A 20,000-nucleotide genomic window follows, 5' to 3' on the forward strand; every position below is an offset into this window, starting at 1 on the left:
AAGGGAAGCATCAGAAAATGTTAAGGCTGTACAAGCAAAGATGAACTCATTTTGAAGACCCCCCCCCCCCCCCCCCCCCCCTCGCTGCTGTTGATGACAGCAGGCCGCACAAACACTTGTTTCTGAGCAATGCCTGGGACGCTGGCTATGTGAAGGGAGGGTATTAATAATTGTCATTTGGCTGACATTGTCAAGGTGGATTGCAGAGCGCTGGGAGGGGGTCTGGGAAAGGACTCTGCCCTCCTCCACTGGACTGGATTAAAGATCCAATCATCTTAAATCACGCTGTATCCACTCTCTCTTTAGCAACTCCAAAAGCGTCCTGCTCTTCGGTTTTCAGTCACTGACTGCACAGAGATGAATATTTAATTCAAAGTTTCATTAAAGGCACTTGAATTGCAGAGACCAGCGGGTGATCTGTGCATCTCATCACGTTGAGAGTGTGTTTCGTTCACTTATGACTGAGAAACGCTTAGAGACTTGCATTGTGTGTGAGTGACAGCGGGGGACAGCTGCTCCTCGCTCCCCAAATACGGCACTAGCGCCTTTTTTGGAAAGTGAGGGTGGGGAGTCGGCATAGACTGGGAAGGGAGAGAGAGGCTGGGAAGCTGGAAATGGGGAGGGGAGAGAGAGGCTGAGAGGGGAGGGTATAAATAGCAGTGCCCCAGGAGTTGAGATTGATTTTGGCTCGTGTTAGACCCAAGCTCCCTGTCTCTCCTCCTCGTCGGTTAGATCTCTCTCTCTCTCTCTCTCTCTCTCTCTGGTTCTTTCGTTTCTCGAGGAGCACAGACACACACACACACCCCGCCGCCATGGAAGCCATCAAGAAGAAGATGCAGATGCTGAAGCTGGACAAGGAGAGCGCTCTGGACCGTGCGGAGCAGGCAGAGGCAGACAAGAAAGCAGCCGAGGACAGGAGCAAGCAGGTGGGCAGAACCGGCCGGCCGAGGGGGGTGGACGGTGGAGGGGGAGGGTAGTGGGGCTCGGTGGTCCAGCGGTTAGAGAAAAGGGGTCTTGATACCAGGAGGTTCAAATCCCGGTTCAGCCACTGACTCCCTGTGTGTGTGTGTGTGTGTGTGTGTGTGTGTGTGTGTGTGCGTGTGTGTGTGTGCGTGCGCGTGTGTGTGTGCGTGACCCTGAGCAAGTCACTTCACCTCCTTGTGCTCCATCCTTCGGGTGAGATGTAAAACAAACGAGCTCCTATTGGAAGTGACTCTGCAGCAGCAGTTGTTGATGATGCATAGTTCACCCCCCTAGTCTCTTTAAGTCGCTTTGGATAAAAGCTAAATGACTCATTAATAATTAAGAGGATTCGTGATGTTTCAATGATGAACCGGAGTCTCAATGATATTAAATGTCTGTCTCCCTCCCTGTCTGTCCCCCGTGTCTGTCTGTCCCCCGTGTCTGTGTGTCTGTGCAGCTGGAGGACGAGCTGCTGGCCATGCAGAAGAAGCTGAAGGGGACGGAGGATGAGCTGGACAAATACTCCGAGGCACTGAAGGACGCGCAGGAGAAACTGGAGCTGGCTGAGAAGAAGGCTGCTGATGTGAGTGAAGTGCACCCTGCACCCTACACCCTACATGCTATACCCTACACCCTGCACCCTACACCCTACATACTATAACCTACACCCTGCACCCTACATACTATAACCTACACCCTGCACCCTACATACTATACCCTACACCCTGCACCCTACATACTATAACCTACACCCTGCACCCTACACCCTGTACCCTATACACTGAACCCTGCACCCTACACCCTACACAGAGACACACTTTGCATTGGATGACAGAACAGACTCCCCCTCCCCCCCCCCCCCCCCCCTCCCAGCTGTCTGACGGTCCCGCAGAATTTAGCAATGACATCTTCCCTGTCGCATTCCCAACCAGGTGTCCTTGGCTGTTTCAGTCCTCTGCGACGCGCTGTTTTATTTTTAAATAAATCACACGTCAGCGCGGCCCGTCCTTTGTCAGACTGACTATGCTTTTAACTCTGGGAAACTTTTACAAAGGCAACAGGGGGTGGGAAATAAATACATGAACTTATAAAGTTTATTTCATTGTTTCTGAAGCGAACGCTACCGCGTTACAACAGCTATAGGCGTGAACGCAAACTCGTGAAAAAAAAAAAAAAAAAAAACTATTTTATAAAAGTGTATAACATCCTTTTAAATACAATACCATGAAGACTTTCATCTTTATTTTTTATTTTTTTTATGTACAAGGGTCAGTTAACGACACGAGCAGACACACGCTCTCCAGCGCACACCGCGCGTTTCAGATTTTTATTAGGAGACGGGGCACCGTTCCTGGCTTTGTTTGGAAAAAATAAACTCTACAGAGCTTTATAATTAGAAGCTGACCCCCCTCCCCCCCTCTCCTCTTAATCTCTTTCCATAACCTCGATGCGTGACGACAGCTGAATCAACCACAACGATAAGACCCATTCTTCTTAGCTCGTATTTATTATTAGCTTGAGCCATGCTGTCGCGGGTCCCGCGTCTTTAAAGGAGGTTCATGCGTCCATTTGGGCTTACCTCTTACCACGTCATCCCCAGCTCGCCCTTTGAGGCGAAACAAAGCTCTGAAGCCACTTTTCCTAACTTTATTAGCACGGTCAACATTATATTTGTCCCGCTCGCCTTTAAAAGGAGAGCTACTCTATTAAAAAATAGTTGTTTTCTTTGTTACACCTTTTGTTTGTAAAGGGGTTCAAAGGCCCGAACCCCTTTATTTTACAGGAGCGCTAAACTAAGGTTTTGGTTTGGTTTTTTTAAATCAATTTTCTCAACTCCAGCAATACGGTCACCGTTCTGCACGGCGGCTCTCCGCATCACTGCGACCCTAACGTTAAACACGATTTGAACTCAGAAATGTAACTCAGTCCTGACATTAAAATCGCCGCGCTGTCCTGAGCTTTTTAATAAGCATTGAACCTGAGACTTGAGCTCGATTAGCTAGGAAACACCGCCCTCTGGTGCGTAACAGAGGCAGCGCAGCTCCAGACTTCGACCGCATCAAGCGCGTTATTAGCTTCAGTGAATTGCCGGTTTTGTTATTGTCGGAACAGGGTGATCCAGTCCTGGTTTCACTAGGAGTTTAATAATCAGACACGCCTGAGCTTGTTAGCTAGACACACTGGGGGCTGATCAAGCTGGTAGCAGTAAAACCTGGACTGGATCACACTGCTGTGCAGAAGGAGTCTAGGGTGTGACTTCACTTCACGGCCGGTAGGGGCCAGTGTTTCCCAGCCAATCCCCAGCATGCTGATAGTGTGGTCCGGTCGAGGTACAGAATGTGTCACGTGTGAGTGTGTTTGTTTTGTTATTTCTTGTCCAATCCAAACAATGAGGCAACTTCTGAGGGTGCAGCACTCTGTGGAAACTGATAAAGAAACCTGCAGGCTGACATTCCTGAGGGAGGTGGGGAGAGAGAGAGAGAGCTTTTAAAAAAGGAGAGAGAGAGAGAGATAGAGCTTTAAATGTGTAGAAAGGAAATTAAAAACTGTGCAGTAAACTTGTTATTCTTAAACAATACGGGGACATCACGTACTCAAAAAAGCCAATATACAGATGTTCCACACTGCGTATAGCACACAGAACTATGCATACACTAAACCAGGGGGGGGGCAATCCTGGTCCTGGAGGGCCGGTGTCCTCCTGGCTTGTGTTCCAACTGTCCCCTAAATTACTTAATTGGACCAATCAAGCAATTTAGTGTACAGCTGGAACAAAAACCAGGAGGGCATCGGCCCCCCAGGACCAGGATTGTGCACCCCTGCACTAAACGATGACGTAATTCTATGCGTAAAGATCGTGGGCGCGGCTGAGGGAGGGAAACGTCACATCCGTTGAAGCCGGGGCAGGGCGGAGTAGACCGGAAGCCGCCTGACTAAAAAAAAAAGGAAGGAAGGGAGGAACGAGAGAGAAAGAGAGAAAGAGAAAGAGAGGAAACTTAAAAGAAACATCTTTAAAATTAAAAACAACACGCACTGTAATCAGTTCCTAGACACAGGATTTAAATTAGAGAAAGCTCGCTGTTTCTATACAGCGGTTTAAAACAAAAACAAGTAAACAACAGAACATTTTTTTTGGGGGGCAAAACCTTCAGAAAAAAAAAAAAAAAAAGTGAGGCTTTTTTTTTTTTCAGCATTTTATTATTTTGTTTTAAAAAAAAAAAACTTGAGGGAGGCGGGTCGACAGATTACAAACAGCGGAATCCATACAGGAAGATATTTTAAAGACACATCGCTTCAAATAAATAAAGAGAGAGAGAGAGAGAGAGAGAGAGAGGAGCCATGGCCGGACTGAACAGCATAGAAGCGGTGAAAAGAAAAATCAAAGTCCTGCAGCAGCAAGCGGACGAGGCGGAGGAGAGAGCCGAGACCCTGCAGCGGCAGGTGGAGGTGGAGAAGCAGGCGAGGGAGCAGGTAACGAAACCCCGTTAAAAACACACCGCCACAAGAAGAACAGCGTGCAGCAGCGGCAGCGGGAAACCCTGAGGTCGCTCGGGTCTGGATGTTGGTGGAAAAAAATGGCATAAAACCGAAAAAGTTTCAGTTGCAATGTTAATAAACGCGTACGCGGGGTGCTGGGGACGGGATGGGGGTAAAACACATGGATTCGGTGTTTAATTCAGTTCAAGACGCGCTTGGGGGTCTCTTATGTGACATGTAGACGTTTTGTTTTGACTTTTTGAAATTAGTTTTATAACTTTAATGTGTGTTTTTTTTCATAAGTAATTCTCATATATATATATATATATATATATATATATATATTTATTAGGCGTGGCGCTACTTCTGCTAAACGCAACACGCTGCACTGCCCAAAAAGGAAGTTAAGCAATTGGTTGCTACTACAACTAGGAAGTGGCAATGAGACTAATAGTTACTGTATTAAAAAAAACGATTAGAAATAAACTTTTTTTGTAGTCTAAAGTCTGTTTCAGCCTACGCCAGGCTGATTTTGATCAATAATAATGATGATGATGCACGTATTTTAATCGGGGCACGGCTCGGTTCATTGATTCCATGCACACACACACACACTGCGGGCGTGTCCTGAGTGGGTGCAGCTGTAGTATTGCCTGTGCAATCTCTGAGTACGTTTGCAACGATCCGCATAGCACTACACGTAATTATATATCAAATATAAAAGGCGTGGCAACGTAACCCTGAAGCTGTTTAATAATCATTCTGTTGTGACGTCTGGTGGAACGTCGGCGTCGTGAGAATTCGAGCGCTCTTCTTGACAGCGCGACGCGATCGCGGTGCTGGATTCCGGGGTCGCGGTCAGTTTGTGCTACCTGTCAGATGTGCCTGCCTTTGCGTACTGCGCATGCTCACGCTGTTTTCACCCCTGCACTGCCCATGTATACTTAAAAACGGAAAAATGACAAATTGAAAAAAATGTGACAGTTGGAAATCTATAGCAGGAAATACTGAACCACTCTGTTCTGGCTTCCTTCCTGTAGACTTTATTTTTTAAGATCTATCATTTTGTAGTTTCTTTGGATTACATTGAGACAATAAAAGATCTAAATTATGTTGATGTGTTTTTCTTTTTAATCGTCTCAAAGCTGAATTTCTAGGCGATGTGACTCTTTGAACCCTAGCTGTGCCAGGCACACGTTTCCACGCTGGGTGTTGTATCGTCTGTGCTTTTGGTGGGAAGCCCTTCATGGAATCCGCTGCATGCCCTAATCTTTTTATATTTAATTTTTAAGTGCGTTCAAGTTGAATAGGATTGACTCGATACCAAACCTGCACCTCTTTAGTGAATCCCTTATTGAATCTGCAAAGCTGCGTCCAGTCCCTGTGCAAACACACAGATAATCACACAGCAAACAAACAAGGTCCTGTTAGAAGAGACTCTGCAGCAGCCACTGACTCCCTGTGTGTGCGTGCGTGTGTGTGTGTGTGTGTGTGCGTGACCCTGAGCGAGTCGCTTCACCTCCTTGTGCTCCGTCCTTCGGATGAGACGTCAAACAAACGAGCTCCTATTGGAAGTGACTCTGCAGCAGCAGCAGCAGCAGTTGTTGATGATGCATAGTTCACCCCCCCTAGTCTCTGCAAGTCGCTTTGGATAAAAGCGTCTGCTGAATGACTCAGTAATAATAATAACAATTGGGAGGTTTGGTGCTACACTCAGGTAATAGAGGAGGATATCAAACAGAAACATTTAGAAAACGTTTACCACTTCTTATTTTTTTTATTTATTTTTAACCTAATAAAACAGCGGTCAAGCAGAATGCAAAAAAAAAAAAAAAAAAGCCAAATGGATTCCTTTACACCCAGAACTCCGTTTCCAGCTTGACAAAAACAAAGCTGGAGCGCGGGTCCCGGCAGCTCTTGTTGAAACGGTCTCCTTGTCTTGTTGTTTTTTTTTTTTTTTTTTTCTCGTGCCTCTGGGCGGAGGGAGTGCTTGTTTCTTCCTGTGCTGTGCTCTTCTGTCTCTGGTGCCTTGCCAGTGCAGCCCACAGGGTTTGTAAAACCGGTCTGAAGCAAACGAGCCGCCAGCGATGTGTTGAGACATGAAACGCAGCGAGGAGAGTGAAACTCGCACACCAGCCCTGCTGCTGCACCCAGTCCTGGGGTTCAGAGCTCCCCTCAATGAAGTCTATTATTATTAATATTGAAATGATCAGGAGCCAGGAGTTTGAGCAGGGTTAGAAACTCACACTAGCCCTGCTGCTGCTGCAGGTGCTGCACCCAGTCCTGGGGTTCAGAGCTCCCCTCAATGAAGTCTAGTATTATTAATATTGAAATGATCAGGAGCCAGGAGTTTGAGCAGGGTTAGAAACTCACACTAGCCCTGCTGCTGCTGCTGCTGCACCCAGTCCTGGGGTTCAGCGCTCCCCTCAATGAAGTCTATTATTATTAATATTGACACACACTCGCACAGACAGCATCTCTCCCCACTGTTTCCTAATACCCCTGTGACCCTACATTTTGAATCGATTACGCTGCAGAGTGGTTTCAGCTGCTCCCAGCACACACACAGGATGTATACAGCAGGGTGCAAACAGCAGCTTCACCCAGTCCAGCTCGCGTAGCCACAGTGTGTCTCTTATTAAACTCCTAGTGAATACCAGGAATGGATCAGAGCGCTACACAACGGCAGTCTGATTACCATCCCTGCTGTTTGTAGGTGGCAAGTATATTGAGGTGACTCTCTCTCTCTCTCTCAGGCGGAGGCGGAGGTGGCCTCTCTGAACCGGCGTATTCAGCTGGTGGAGGAGGAGCTGGACCGAGCCCAGGAGCGCCTCGCCACGGCGCTGCAGAAACTAGAGGAGGCGGAGAAGGTAGCGGACGAGAGTGAGAGGTCAGCCGCTTCACTGTGTCTCTGTGTGTGTGTGTGAAGGTGATTGAGAACCAGGCTGGGTGTACTGGGAGTGTGTCTCTCCGTGTGTGCGTGTGTCTCTTGTCTCTGTTTGTATTTTAACCCCTCTCTCTCTCTCTCTCTCTCAGGGGTATGAAGGTGATTGAGAACCAGGCTGGGTGTACTGGGAGTGTGTGTCTCCGTGTGTGTCTCTTGTCTCTGTTTTGTATTTTAACCCCTCTCTCTCTCGCTTTCTCTCTCTCTCAGGGGTATGAAGGTGATTGAGAACCGCGCCCTGAAGGACGAGGAGAAGATGGAGCTGCAGGAGATCCAGCTGAAAGAGGCCAAGCACATCGCAGAGGAGGCCGACCGCAAGTACGAGGAGGTGAGGCTGCCAGCGCGCTGAGGGAATACACTGAGGGGGGGCACACTGAGGAGGGGGGGGGGGGGCGCACTGAGGAGGAGGAGGTCAGGACCGTCGCGTGTGTCGTGATAAATATTGTGTCGTGACAGGAGTATGTCGCTGCAGCCCGAGTTCTGATTGCCTGCCTGCCTGTCTCTCTGTCTCTCTCTGTCCAGGTGGCTCGTAAGCTTGTGATCATTGAGGGTGACCTGGAGCGCACTGAGGAGAGAGCTGAGGTGGCTGAATCGTGAGTATTGCACCAGGACCCTACCCCGTCACCCCTCTCCCCTCACCCCCTCACCCGAGAGACACAGTCCTAGACACAGTTAGGGTGCAGCATCCAGACCTTCCGATAAAACAAACGAGGTCCTGTTGGAAGTGACTCTGCAGCAGCTGTTTATGAAAGTGCAAATAATAACACTACTAGAATACAATATGAACTAGGATGCTGTGTATAATAATAACACTACTAGAATACAATATGAACTAGGATGCTATGTATAATAATAACACTACTAGAATACAATATGAACTAGGATGCTATGTATAATAATAACACTACTAGAATACAATATGAACTAGGATGCTGTGTATAATAATAACACTACTAGAATACAATATGAACTAGGATGCTATGTATAATAATAACACTACTAGAATACAATATGAACTAGGATGCTGTGTATAATAATAACACTACTAGAATACAATCTGAACTAGGATGCTATGTATAATAATAACACTGCTAGAATACAATATGAACTAGGATGCTATGTATAATAATAGCACTGCTAGAATACAATATGAACTAGGATGCTGTGTATAATAATAACACTGCTAGAATACAATATGAACTAGGATGCTGTGTATAATAATAACACTACTAGAATCCAATATGAACTAGGATGCTGTGTATAATAATAACACTACTAGAATACAATATGAACTAGGATGCTATGTATAATAATAACACTACTAGAATACAATATGAACTAGGATGCAGAATCTTAGGATTGGCATATGTTTGATATCACAGTTAATCTAATGGGGAGAGTATGAAATCTCCACTATGTTCAGGAAGGCAGTGCAGCAGTATTAAGACCCAGGTGAAGGGCAGGGCGGGAGTTTCTAACCCTGTTTGTAACCTCATCAACATGCGTGTTATTTTTTTCCCTTCTCCCTGTCTCGTTGCATGCTGCGTTTTCAACATTGACCCATGTCCCGCCCCCCTCCCCTCTCATCCAATCACCTCCTCCTCATCCTCCTCCTCCTCCTCCATCATCATGCATGTCATGTGATCCACTAACAGCAAAGCCAGGATGTATGAGGAACAGCTGAGAGGATTCGACCAATCAGTGAAGTCCCTCCAGGCATCTGAGGACAAGGTACAGCCTTCCTGTAGCAGACTATACCACTTTGTATTCAGGGGCAGGGGGGGGTGTACTATACCACTTTGTGGGGGGGTACATTTATTTATTTTTACTTCCTTATAATGTATTTTTTAATAGACATGTACTGTAGAACGTCAGTTACAAACAGATTGATTAGGTTATCGTGATGGAGCTCTATGCAGAAGTCAGGGACTGACAGTCAGGGCGACGGTCTCTGGTGTGGATCGGGGCTGATTCACCGCTCAGAGTGAATGAAGCTTGGGTTTGTGATGATTTCATGCTGCTTTTCTGAGACTGCGGAGATCAGCGATCCACATAAACCCAAGCAGCTGTTTCTTACTTCACTCTGAACGGTGAATCAGCCCCGATCCACACCAGAGACCCTCGCCCTGATTTCTGCATAGAGCTGCATCCCAATGGAATCGGATCATCGGTCCGCACAGCTCTACTGCGCTGCTTGACTGGAGTTGGGGGCTGATTTTGAGCTTGTTAGCCACGCCCCTGGTGTTAGGGGAGGGGAGGGGCAAGAGGAGCGCTCAGCTTTCCTGATTGAAGACACCGGGCTCCGTGGCCACTCTGCTTTGCTTCCACGTTTCTCCCGTGGCCTGCAGCGGCATGTTTGCTTGTTTCCTTCTTTGTCGTCCTCTCTCTCGCTCTCTCTCGGCTCCAACAGTCCAGCGTTGTACGAAAAAATAAGTGATTAAAAAAAAAAAAAAAAATGCCACTAATGAAAAAATGTGTTATTTATTAATTATTATTTTCATTGAATGTTTTTAGGACTAAAGTTGCAAAACATGTAGTTAAAGTGTAAATAAGTGCCTACAAGTTACTTTTACGTTTTATCCAAAGCGCCTTGGAGACCAGGGGGGTGAACTCTGCATCATCATCAACAACTGCTGCTGCTGCTGCTGCAGAGTCACTTCCAATAGGACCTCGTTTGTTTTAAGTCTCGCCCGAAGTTCTAGTGTGGTATAATTTATTTCCCCCATGTTTGATACTGCTTTCTGCCCAATGCGTTTAGTGGCATTTTGAACAATCTGGATTGCTGGGCTGTATAATGATTCCTTCATCCTCTAAAGTGATCTCCCTCTCCCTCTCTTCATAGTTTCATGTGTGCTGTTTTACGCACGGTTACCTCCCCTGTCTCCCTTCCATCTCTTGCCTTCAGTGATCCTCACTGTCCTTGTGTGAGGGCCGTTTAAAATACTGTTTGAGACATTCAGGGACAGCCCTCGGACTTGGAGATTAAGTACTATTAGTCTCTTAGTATTGAAATGATCAGGAGCCAGGAGTTTGAGCAGGGTTACAAACTCACTAGCCCTGCTGCTGCTGCTGCACCCAGTCCTGGGGTTCAGAGCTCCATTCAGTGAAGTCTATTATTATTATTATTATTATTATTATTATTATTATTATTATTATTAATATTGAAATGATCAGGAGCCAGGAGTTTGAGCAGGGTTAGAAACTCACACTAGCCCTGCTGCTGCTGCTGCTGCTGCACCCAGTCCTGGGGTTCAGAGCTCCATTCAGTGAAGTCTATTATTAATATTGAAATGATCAGGAGTTTGAGCAGGGTTAGAAACTTAAAAATAAGAATAAATTCAATCCAAAAATTTCGCATTGACTTTAGCTTCTATTTAGTATTTTCTGCATTAACTAGTCCCTAGTATCTAGATTTCCTCTCCTCTTTCTCAGTGTCGTCCTTCCTGCTTTTTTCTTTCTTGCTTTCTTTCTCACCCCTTTCCCCTTCTCTCTCTTCTCTCCTCCTCTTGTTGTGCGGTTTTGTACTCTCTGTGTTTCGGCGATGATGAACGCAGCAAATGCGCGGAGCTGGAAGAGGAACTGAAAAACGTGACCAACAATCTGAAATCTCTCGAAGCTCAGGCTGAGAAGGTAGGGCTGCCTGCACCTGCCTCCCCGTGAAAGAGGGGGTCACCCAGCCCCTGCGACAGCACCCCTAATCGGACATTAGAGCTCGTGACCCCCCCCCCCCCTCATTGGAACTTATTTGCAGAAGCTGCACTTTGAGAGTGTACAGCTGTGGTCAAAAGTTTTGCATCGCCCTATAAAATAAACTAATTTTGCTTCATGAAGCCGAATGAAAGCCTGCTGAATAACGTCACGTTAACATATTGAATTAAAAACCAGCGCTTTGTCGTTTTTCTTATATACTTAACGAAAGAAAAACTGACAAATTAAGAAATGTCACATTTCAAAATCTAACAAGAAATACTGCACTACTATTATGGCTTCCTTCCGGTAGACTCTTTTTTTGCGATATCATTTTGTAGTTTCTCTTTGATTTTACATGATATTAAATAAAATATTTAAATGATGTTCATATATATATATATATATTATTTATATATATATATATATATATATAATATTTAACATTTTTATTTTACCTCAATCTTAAAATTCTAAAAACTTTTGGCCACAGCCGTACACTTGTATAATACCAACGAGAAGCAGCTCATCAGGACCAGCAGGAACGTACCGCACAGCGACCTGCGTATCGCGGTGCGTACAGCGATTGCATTAATCATTCAAGACTTCAGGGGGGGTAAATCAGAAATCTAAGTGAGTTTAGTGGATCATATATAGACACTTAATAAATCGAAATGAATCTCTGTTGGGGAACGTTTGGCGCCCAAGGGTGGTCCAAATTGAAGTTTTTTGCGTTCTTCCTGATGTCCTGTTAGGGGGTTCTGAGCCAGTCGGATTTATTATTATTTTCGACGTCGGAAATGCATGGTTTCTTTTTGCTGTGATTTTATTATTTATCTTTTAATTTGTATTATTTTGCAGTGCTGGGGCAACACGAGGTATTCGTGTGAGCGCGTGTGTTTTTAAAACATTTCTTTCTTTCTTTTCAAGCACGGTTTTTATCCCACAGAAGTCGCCGCATGGTTTATGAAATATTTCTTTAATTGTATTCATTGATTTGTATTTATTTTAATTTCAAAGGAGTCGTATTTTCAGTTGTGTGTGTGTGTTTTCTATTGTAGGAGTGGGCAGAATTTTTAGAAATACCAAAAAAAATTCAACGACAAACCTGTCGAACGTTGTCGAAACTTTTGTCATTGAATCCGTTCAGTTTCTTCTGAGTATTTCTGAATTCAGACCTGGAGTGTTTTAATGCTTCTGTGAGTGTTGCTGTGTGTTTTGCCTGATGTCCATATTGCTGTGAAGATGGTCAAGTCAAAATTATTTAGAATTCTCTCTCTCTCCTCTTCCATCACAACAGTACTCCCAGAAGGAGGATAAATATGAGGAGGAGATCAAGATCTTGACCGACAAGCTCAAAGAGGTGAGGAAAATTTATTAAGCAATAGAAAATAATATTAAATCCGGGGGGGGGGGCTGGTTTTTATAAAACGCCTTTTAGAAGCGTTTCCCTTTTCCTGCAGAAAACTGAACAGCGTTCAGCCAGGGACTTCTAGACAGAGCTTGGGGCTCAGTTCCTGTTTTTGAATTCCTTTTTAAAACCAATCCCGAGTTCCTTCGAAGGAACTAGAATCAATATTTTAGAGAACCCATAATTTTTTTGCGATTTTGGTTCAACTGCTTTCATTTCATTTGAAGCCAATTTAATTGACAAACATAGACTTCTTCGATCTGAAGTGAATTTGCTGCCAGTCTTGTGAGGAGCTCCTTTTAACAGAACGCTGCTGCTAGTTGCTAATTTTTGATGGGTGGTGATTGTGTTTTGGGAATTGGATTGAAAGACCTACAGATCGTAGTTTCTGCGGTACAGTAGTTGCTGGAAGACACTGTATAAATTTAACCGCTGTGGAAGTCGTGGCTAATCCTGCTCCTCTTCCCTCACAGGCGGAGACTCGCGCGGAATTTGCGGAGAGATCCGTAGCCAAGCTAGAAAAATCCATTGACGACTTGGAAGGTACGTGCTTCTCTTTCTCCTCCCCCTTTCCTTCATTGGTCTTGATGCTCGTCTCTGACAGGAAATCGTGTTTTTCAACAACATGCTATTGTTGGATTGATTTAATTTGAAAGGTTTGATATTTTCAGTACTGTGGGTGTTCTCTCCAACCTTCTGGTTGTGTGCCGAGTTTAGAAATACTAAAAGAAATTCTGTGAATTCGTCAAGACTTAGTCGAAACTTTTGCCGTTGAATTTATGATGTTTCTTTTAGTGTTTCTATTGAAGACGCTGAGCAAAACGTCCAGTTGAAACGTCCGTCATTGAATTCATGAAGTTTCTGTTGACGCCATGCTGGTTTCTAGTGGAAACGTCTGTCACTGAAGCAATTTAAGCTTCTTTTAGTGTTTCCGTTGAAGGTGCGGAGAGAGATTTCTAGTCTGAAGGTTTTTGTTGGATTGAGATCAATCCCTTCTGACAGGACATCGCAGCACCCCCCCCCCCCCTCCCCCCCCCCCAACCCCCCCCCCCCCCCCCCCCCCCCGTGACACGCGGAGTCGCTTCGCTGCTCGTTATCGCTGCTCGTTATCTTGCGAGCCCTGGTTTCTGTTTTCTGTTGCTCCTTCTGTTTTATTTGTTTCTCTCTTGCTCTGCCTAACTTTATTTTCCTTTCCTTTTTTCTCTCTTCTGCAAAAAAAAATTCAACACTTCTGTTGCTGTTGCCTCCGTGCCTTGGATCTGCTCTTCCAACATTTCTCCCTCCTCCCCCTCTCTTCCCCTTCTCCCTCTCTCTCTCTCTCCCCCACCCTCTCTCTCTCTCTCTCTCCCCTTCCCTCCCTGCCTCTGTGCCACCCCTCAGACGAGCTCTATGCCCAGAAGCTGAAATACAAAGCCATCAGCGAGGAGCTGGACCATGCTCTTAACGACATGACTTCCATGTAAATACCTCTCCTCCTCTCTTCCATCCTCTCCTCCCTCCTCTCCACTGCATGTCTATCTCACCTCTGACAGCCTGCCCGAACCCACGCACCAGCCAGCCAGCTAACTAACCAGGGTTGAGCTGAGCGAGTGCAGAAACAGCTGCTTGGGTTTGTGATAATCGCTGCTTTTCTGAGACGGAGAACAGCGATCCACACAAACCCGAGCAGCTGTTTCTTCATTCACTCTGAACGGTGAATCAGCCCCCCGATCCACACCAGAGACCCTCGCCCTGATTTCTGTGGAGAGCTCCATCCCTATACTCTTAATTAAATGAATTTGTTTGATATTCCGCTCCATTGATTCAGAAACCCAGGACGGGTGGGCAGCAGGGCTAGTGTGAGTTTCTAACCGTGTGGACTAACCAGACACAGTTCTGCAGAGTAACTGAATCGTGTGCATGTGCCGTGAATAGTTATGGATATTTTTAACGCACAAGGTGTAATTATTGAGGGTTTTTTTTTAACCATTTTGAGTAATTGCATCAAGTTTGTAGTGTTACCTTTTTTTTATAGATGTTTTGTCATTTTTTTCAAAGCATGATTTAACCCGAGAGAGTGAACAGTCTTTTAAAACTGCTGTTAAAGTTATTATTAAAGTTAACCCGCCAGTAATCCAGAACAGTTGCAGGAATATCAAACCTGGATTTTTCCAGGGATGGAAATAAGACTCCTATTGCACAGCAGTGTGATCCAGTCCAGGTTTCACTGCTACCAGCTTGATCAGCCCCAGTGTGTCTAGCTAACAAGCTCAGGTGTGTCTTATTATTAAACTCCTAGTGAAACCAGGACTGGATCACACTGCTGTGCAGCGGGAGTCTGATTCCCATCCCTGTAGATAGATAGTCGTTGGTTGAAGGAGGTTTTCAGCTGATTTTATAGACAGTGACAGTATATTGGTGGTAGCAGTGGGATATTTACACAGATAGATCAGGGATGGGAATCGCACTCCTATTACACAACAGGGTCACCCAGTCCAGGTTTTACTAGGAGCTTGATCAGCCCCAGTGTGTGTAGGTCACCAGCTCAGGCACTCGATGCAGACAGGGATGTTGTGTGGTAAGTTTGAGAGCGACGTGGCAGTACAGGACAGCAGTCTTCACAATGTGCTTCCTCTCATTCTGGGTTTCGGTTAGTCGTTGCATTTCCTTTTTTGGTTACACTCGTTTCTCTCTGCTTCCTCTTTCTTACAGATAAAAAAAAAAAAAGGCTGCTCAGCTTCTATCAGTCTGTCCTTTCTGTCCTCCTGTCTCTATCTGTCCTCGGCAGCCTGTCCTCCTCTCCGTGCTGATCCGAAAAACAGCGGACTTGGAGTGTGGGGATGGGGGAGGGGGGGGGGCTATTTTTAAAGTCTTTTTTTTCATGTTTTGTATTTATTTTGTTTCATGTATTTGCTATTCCAGAATTAGTGTCTCCTCTGTCTCTCCCTCCCCCTCTCTCTCTCTCTCTCTCCTCCCTGTCTCTCTGTCTCTCTCCTCTCTCCTGTCTCTCTCTCTCTCTCCTGTCTGTCTCTGTCTCTGTCCCTCTCCTGTCTCTCTCCTCTCCCCCTCTCTCTCTCTCTCCCTCTCTCTCTGTCTCTCTCCTCTCTCTCTCTCTCTCTCCCTCCCTCTCTCTCTGTGAATATTGTATCTGCTGACTGTGTACTGTAATGCATACATATACTATATACATTCAAAAACAATCTGAGACCCGTTTCTTTCTGTCTGCGTCGGTTTGTTTGTTGATTTCCTTGCTTGGTTATTTGTCAGCATGGGTGCAGCCCTGGATCTGAATCTACCATCACTGGAAATGGAGATTGATTTTTTTTTTTCTTCTTAAATGTATTCTACAAATTCACAATTTTAATTGTGTTCTGAACTTCCAGTAACACACACAACAGCTGACGCGTCCGCCTCATTTCTACAAGCGTTCCCACACAGTGTCTGTCTTCTGCATCGTGTCAGAATGCTTGACTTTATTGACGTGTGTGTGTGTCTCTGTGTGCGTGTGCGTGTCTGTGTGTCTCTCTGTGTGTGTGTGTGTCTCTGTGTGTGTGTGTGTCTCTGTGTGTGTGTGTCTCTGTGTGTGTGTGTGTCTCTGTGTGTGTGTGTCTCTGTGTGTGTGTGTCTCTGTGTGTGTGTGTGTCTCTGTGTGTGTGTGTCTCTGTGTGTGTGTCTCTGTGTGTGTGTGTCTCTGTGTGTGTGTGTCTCTGTGTGTGTGTGTCTCTGTGTGTGTGTGTCTCTGTGTGTGTGTGTCTCTGTGTGTGTGTGTGTCTCTGTGTGTGTGTCTCTGTGTGTGTGTGTCTCTGTGTGTGTGTGTCTCTGTGTGTGTGTGCGTGTGTCTCTGTGTGTGTGTGCGTGTGTCTCTGTGTGCGTGTGTCTCTGTGTGCGTGTGTCTCTGTGTGCGTGTGTCTGTGTGCGTGTGTGTCTCTGTTTGTGTCTCTCTGTGTGTGTGTGCGTGCATCTCTGTGTGTGCGTGTGTGTCTCTGTGTGTGTGTGTGTGTGTCTCTGTGTGTGTCTCTGTGTGTGTGTGTGTGGGTTGCATACACCATCGGAAGGTGTGGTAAGCTCCTCCTGCACCAATCGGGTGTAACCCAGGCAGGAGGGCATTGTGATGTAATAGAAAGAGGGCGGGGCTAGACACACCCGTGGCAGGAATGGCTTTCTTGCACAATCTGTGGCTCGGAGAATGTGTTAACCTATTAAGGACCAAATTCGTTTCTTTAAAAATAATAATAGTAATAATAGTAATAGATTTAGAACTCACACTAGCCCTACTGCTGCTGCTGCTGCTGCACCCAGTCCTGGGGTTCAGAGCTCCCCTCAATGAAGTCTATTATTATTATTATTATTATTATTATTATTATTATTATTATTAATATTAAAATGATCAGGAGCCAGGAGTTTGAGCAGGGTTAGAAACTCACACTAGCCCTGCTGCTGCTGCTGCTGCTGCACCCAGTCCTGGGGTTCAGAGCTCCCCTCAATGAAGTCTATTATTATTAATATTGAAATGATCAGGAGCCCGGAGTTTGAGCAGGGTTACAAACTCACACTAGCCCTGCTGCTGCTGTTGCTGCTGCTGCTGCACCCAGTCCTGGGGTTCAGAACTCCTGGCTCCTGATCATATCAATAATAATAATAGACCTCTTTTGAGGGCAGTGCTGAACCACAGGGCAGGGCTAGTGTGAGTTTCTAATCCTGTGTAATGAAATGAGAAAGCACCCCAGAGTGATAAAGGCATGGTGAGGAGGGGTGTGGTTTTGATAAGACGTGCCTTACACACACGCACACGCACATGCACGCGCACACACGCACACGCACACGCACACGCACTGCTTTCACTTCCCTGCAGCTTAAATATTTGTCTTCAGAGGGACTGTGTGCACAGATTTCTAACTATTGCAGCGCTAGCAAGGTATTTAATCTCACGCTGTGTTCCCATCACAAACTTTTAGACCAAGGATAGAAATCAGACTCCTGTTGCACAGCAGCGTCACCCAGTCCAGGTTTTACTACCAGCTTGATCAGCCCCAGTGTGTCTAGCTAACAAGCTCAGGTGTGTCTGATTGATTATTAAACACAGATAGATAGATAGATATATACATTAATCTTGGTTTTAATTGATACAATTACTGCATCAATCTCATTTTAAGTTTGTTTTATTACTGATGCTAATAATAATAATAATAATAATAATAATAATAATAATAATAATAATAATAATATCATCCAAAAAACAGCCCAGCATGTAAACCCTGTGCATTGGGATGTTTCCGCAGGGCAGTTAAGCCAGGCTCCCTCACCGGACGATCACTTCTCAAAGACGCTGCAGTGAATAGGACTCTGCGGTCTTGAGGGCACAGAGTCGTGATCGTGGAACAAGCTGCTCACCCACCGGGTCTTTGTTTTGATGTCCTCAGTGATTGAGCACCGTTTTGCATGCTGTATTTCAAACTGCTGATGCTAACTGTAACGTGAGGTGGCCGAGGGCAGCGTTAATGATCCGGCTGGAGCAGTTTTAAAATCGGCGTTTTGGTTTTTGTTTCTTACAGTGCGGTGGAGTCGGGGGGGAACCACCGCTAATTCAAACAAACAAACAAACAAAATACCCCTCGCTTTCAGCTGGAGTTGCACAGTACTTGGTGCGGGCCCTGCGCATGCATGTGGGAAGGCCTGACATCTAGTGGTCGACTCGTTACACTGCAGGGCACAGAGCTGGCATTCTGAAGCACGGTGATCCTGATCGGCCCGCTTGTAAGAGTCGCTCCGCGTGTGCGTGTGTAACACGTGTGTTTTCATGTTGTCTCTCTTGATCTCCACAGATAAGCTCGCTCGCACCAAAGAGGAGAATCTGAAGATGGCGTCCATGCTGGATGAGACCATGCAAGAGCTGCACAGCTTGTAAACCGGACTCCCTGATCGCCGTGGCAACCCTCGCACCCGGGGCCGCTCCACCGCCGCCCCCCACCCCTGCCCCCCCCCCCTCGCTGTCGGATTGCCAGCTGCTCTGGCAGGCTGTCACTGCAGTGCCTGTGCTGGTGTTAAAATGCACATGTAAGCTTGATGACATTCCTTTAGGATGTATTGTTATTATGATGATGATGATGATGATGATGATGATGATGATGATTAACGAATAAATAAACCTGCCTTTTGAAGATGAAGGCCTAGCTAGCCCCTCGTCCCCTCATTCCTCCCTCCCTCCCTCCCTCCAGTCTGTTTGTGTTGTGAAGTCCCGTTCTCCCACAAGACCTGGAGAGAGAGGGAAAGAGAGGCAGCTTTCATTCTCCACTGCCATTACAATCCATGCCATTGCAATCCATGCCATTGCAATCCATGCCATTGCAATCCATGCCATTGCAATCCATTCTGTTCGATTGCAATCCATTATTCCAGGGGGTCTCCCACCCTCCTCCTGGGGGGCCGCTGCCCCTCCTAGTTTTTGTTCCAGCTGTATCCTAAATGACTTCATCGGAGCAGTTCAGAGTTTATTAGAAGCTGAATTGGTCCAATTAGGTAATTTAGGGTACAGTTGGAACAAACCCCCCCCCCCCCCACCACCAAAAGCCACACAGAGGTCAAAGGTCACCTGGACAGCAGCGAAGGGAACGTCTTAACAGAGATAACACCAGAAAGTGAAAAGGAATTATATAAAAAAAAACAGTAATACAAATTGAATAAATGTTACAAAGCAATAATGTTTAAGTTCCATTTTTAGAAAGGAGTATCGAGATGTAAACATTTTGTATAACTGTATTTTTTTCTTCTTTGTAATAAATAATATTCCTGGATTTTGTGTGTTTGATGTTTTCGTTATAAAATGCACCTCGCGCTGCCTGTCCGGTTTATTTTACTTTGTGAAAACGAGGGAACAGGAGGGGAGGGAGGAGATGAATTTGATTTAAAGGGGCTGCTTTTTCTTTCCTTTCTCGATTATTATTCTTTGTCTTTCATTCTTTTTTGTTTCCTTTCGTTCATTTTCTTTCGTTTAGTTCATTCTTTTCTTTCATGTGTTTATTTTTTCTTATTTCTTCATTCTTGTTTTCTGCTCTCTTTGTTCTCTCATGCTCATACTGTATTTGTGTATTATTATTATTATTATTATTAGTTTATTTAGCAGACGCCTTTATCCAAGGCGACTTACAGAGTAAGAAATGCTAAGAAATAAATAATAATAATAATAATAATAATAATAACAGAGACTAGGGTGTGTGAACTATGCATCAGCTGCAGAGTCACTTACAACAACGTCTCACCCGAAAGACGGAGCACAAGGAGGTGAAGTGACTTGCTCAGGGTCACACAATGAGTCAGTGGCTGAGGTGGGATTTGAACCGGGGACCTCCTGGTTACAAGCCCTTTTCTTTAACCACACAGCCTCTTAGTGTGTCAGTGCGGACCCCCTCCCCTGTGAAACTCTGGATTGTAAAGCTGTGGTTTCCGCTCGTTGATGGAGCGTGTTAATCTCTTAATCTCTGTTTCATTTTGAGTTGCAAACGGGAACAGCTCGCGCTGTAAACTGGCTGGGGCTGGGAGTGC

The 20,000-nt window shown here is 45.5% G+C and overlaps 2 protein-coding genes across 11 annotated transcripts in view; both read left to right on the forward strand.

Annotated features, from left to right (window-relative positions):
* Positions 1-361, forward strand: part of LOC131705174 (nuclear receptor ROR-alpha B-like) — a 28,542-nt gene extending 28,181 nt beyond the window's left edge. The window contains exon 6 of the mRNA XM_059007426.1: positions 341-361. Coding sequence (XP_058863409.1) covers positions 341-361 — 21 coding nt within the window. The remainder of the gene's footprint in view (positions 1-340) is intronic.
* A 301-nt stretch (positions 362-662) lies between these two features.
* Positions 663-19,252, forward strand: LOC117962409 (tropomyosin alpha-3 chain). 10 transcript variants are annotated; one of them, XM_059007587.1, is made up of 10 exons: positions 663-926; positions 1,421-1,546; positions 7,197-7,330; positions 7,595-7,712; positions 7,907-7,977; positions 9,040-9,115; positions 12,372-12,434; positions 12,956-13,025; positions 13,863-13,941; positions 18,284-19,252. In XM_059007587.1, exons 1-10 carry the CDS (start codon positions 813-815, stop codon positions 18,285-18,287), a joined length of 855 nt encoding a protein of 284 aa, XP_058863570.1. In that variant the 5' UTR covers positions 663-812; the 3' UTR covers positions 18,288-19,252. The 10 variants fall into 10 exon arrangements, 9 of the variants coding, with proteins under 9 accessions (XP_058863570.1, XP_058863569.1, XP_058863566.1 ...); XM_059007586.1 differs by lacking the exon at positions 18,284-19,252 and adding an exon at positions 15,174-15,455; XM_059007583.1 differs by lacking the exon at positions 13,863-13,941.
* Positions 19,253-20,000: the final 748 nt, after the last annotated feature.

The sequence above is a fragment of the Acipenser ruthenus genome, chromosome 35, assembly GCF_902713425.1.
Source record: "Acipenser ruthenus chromosome 35, fAciRut3.2 maternal haplotype, whole genome shotgun sequence".
NCBI lineage: Eukaryota > Metazoa > Chordata > Actinopteri > Acipenseriformes > Acipenseridae > Acipenser > Acipenser ruthenus.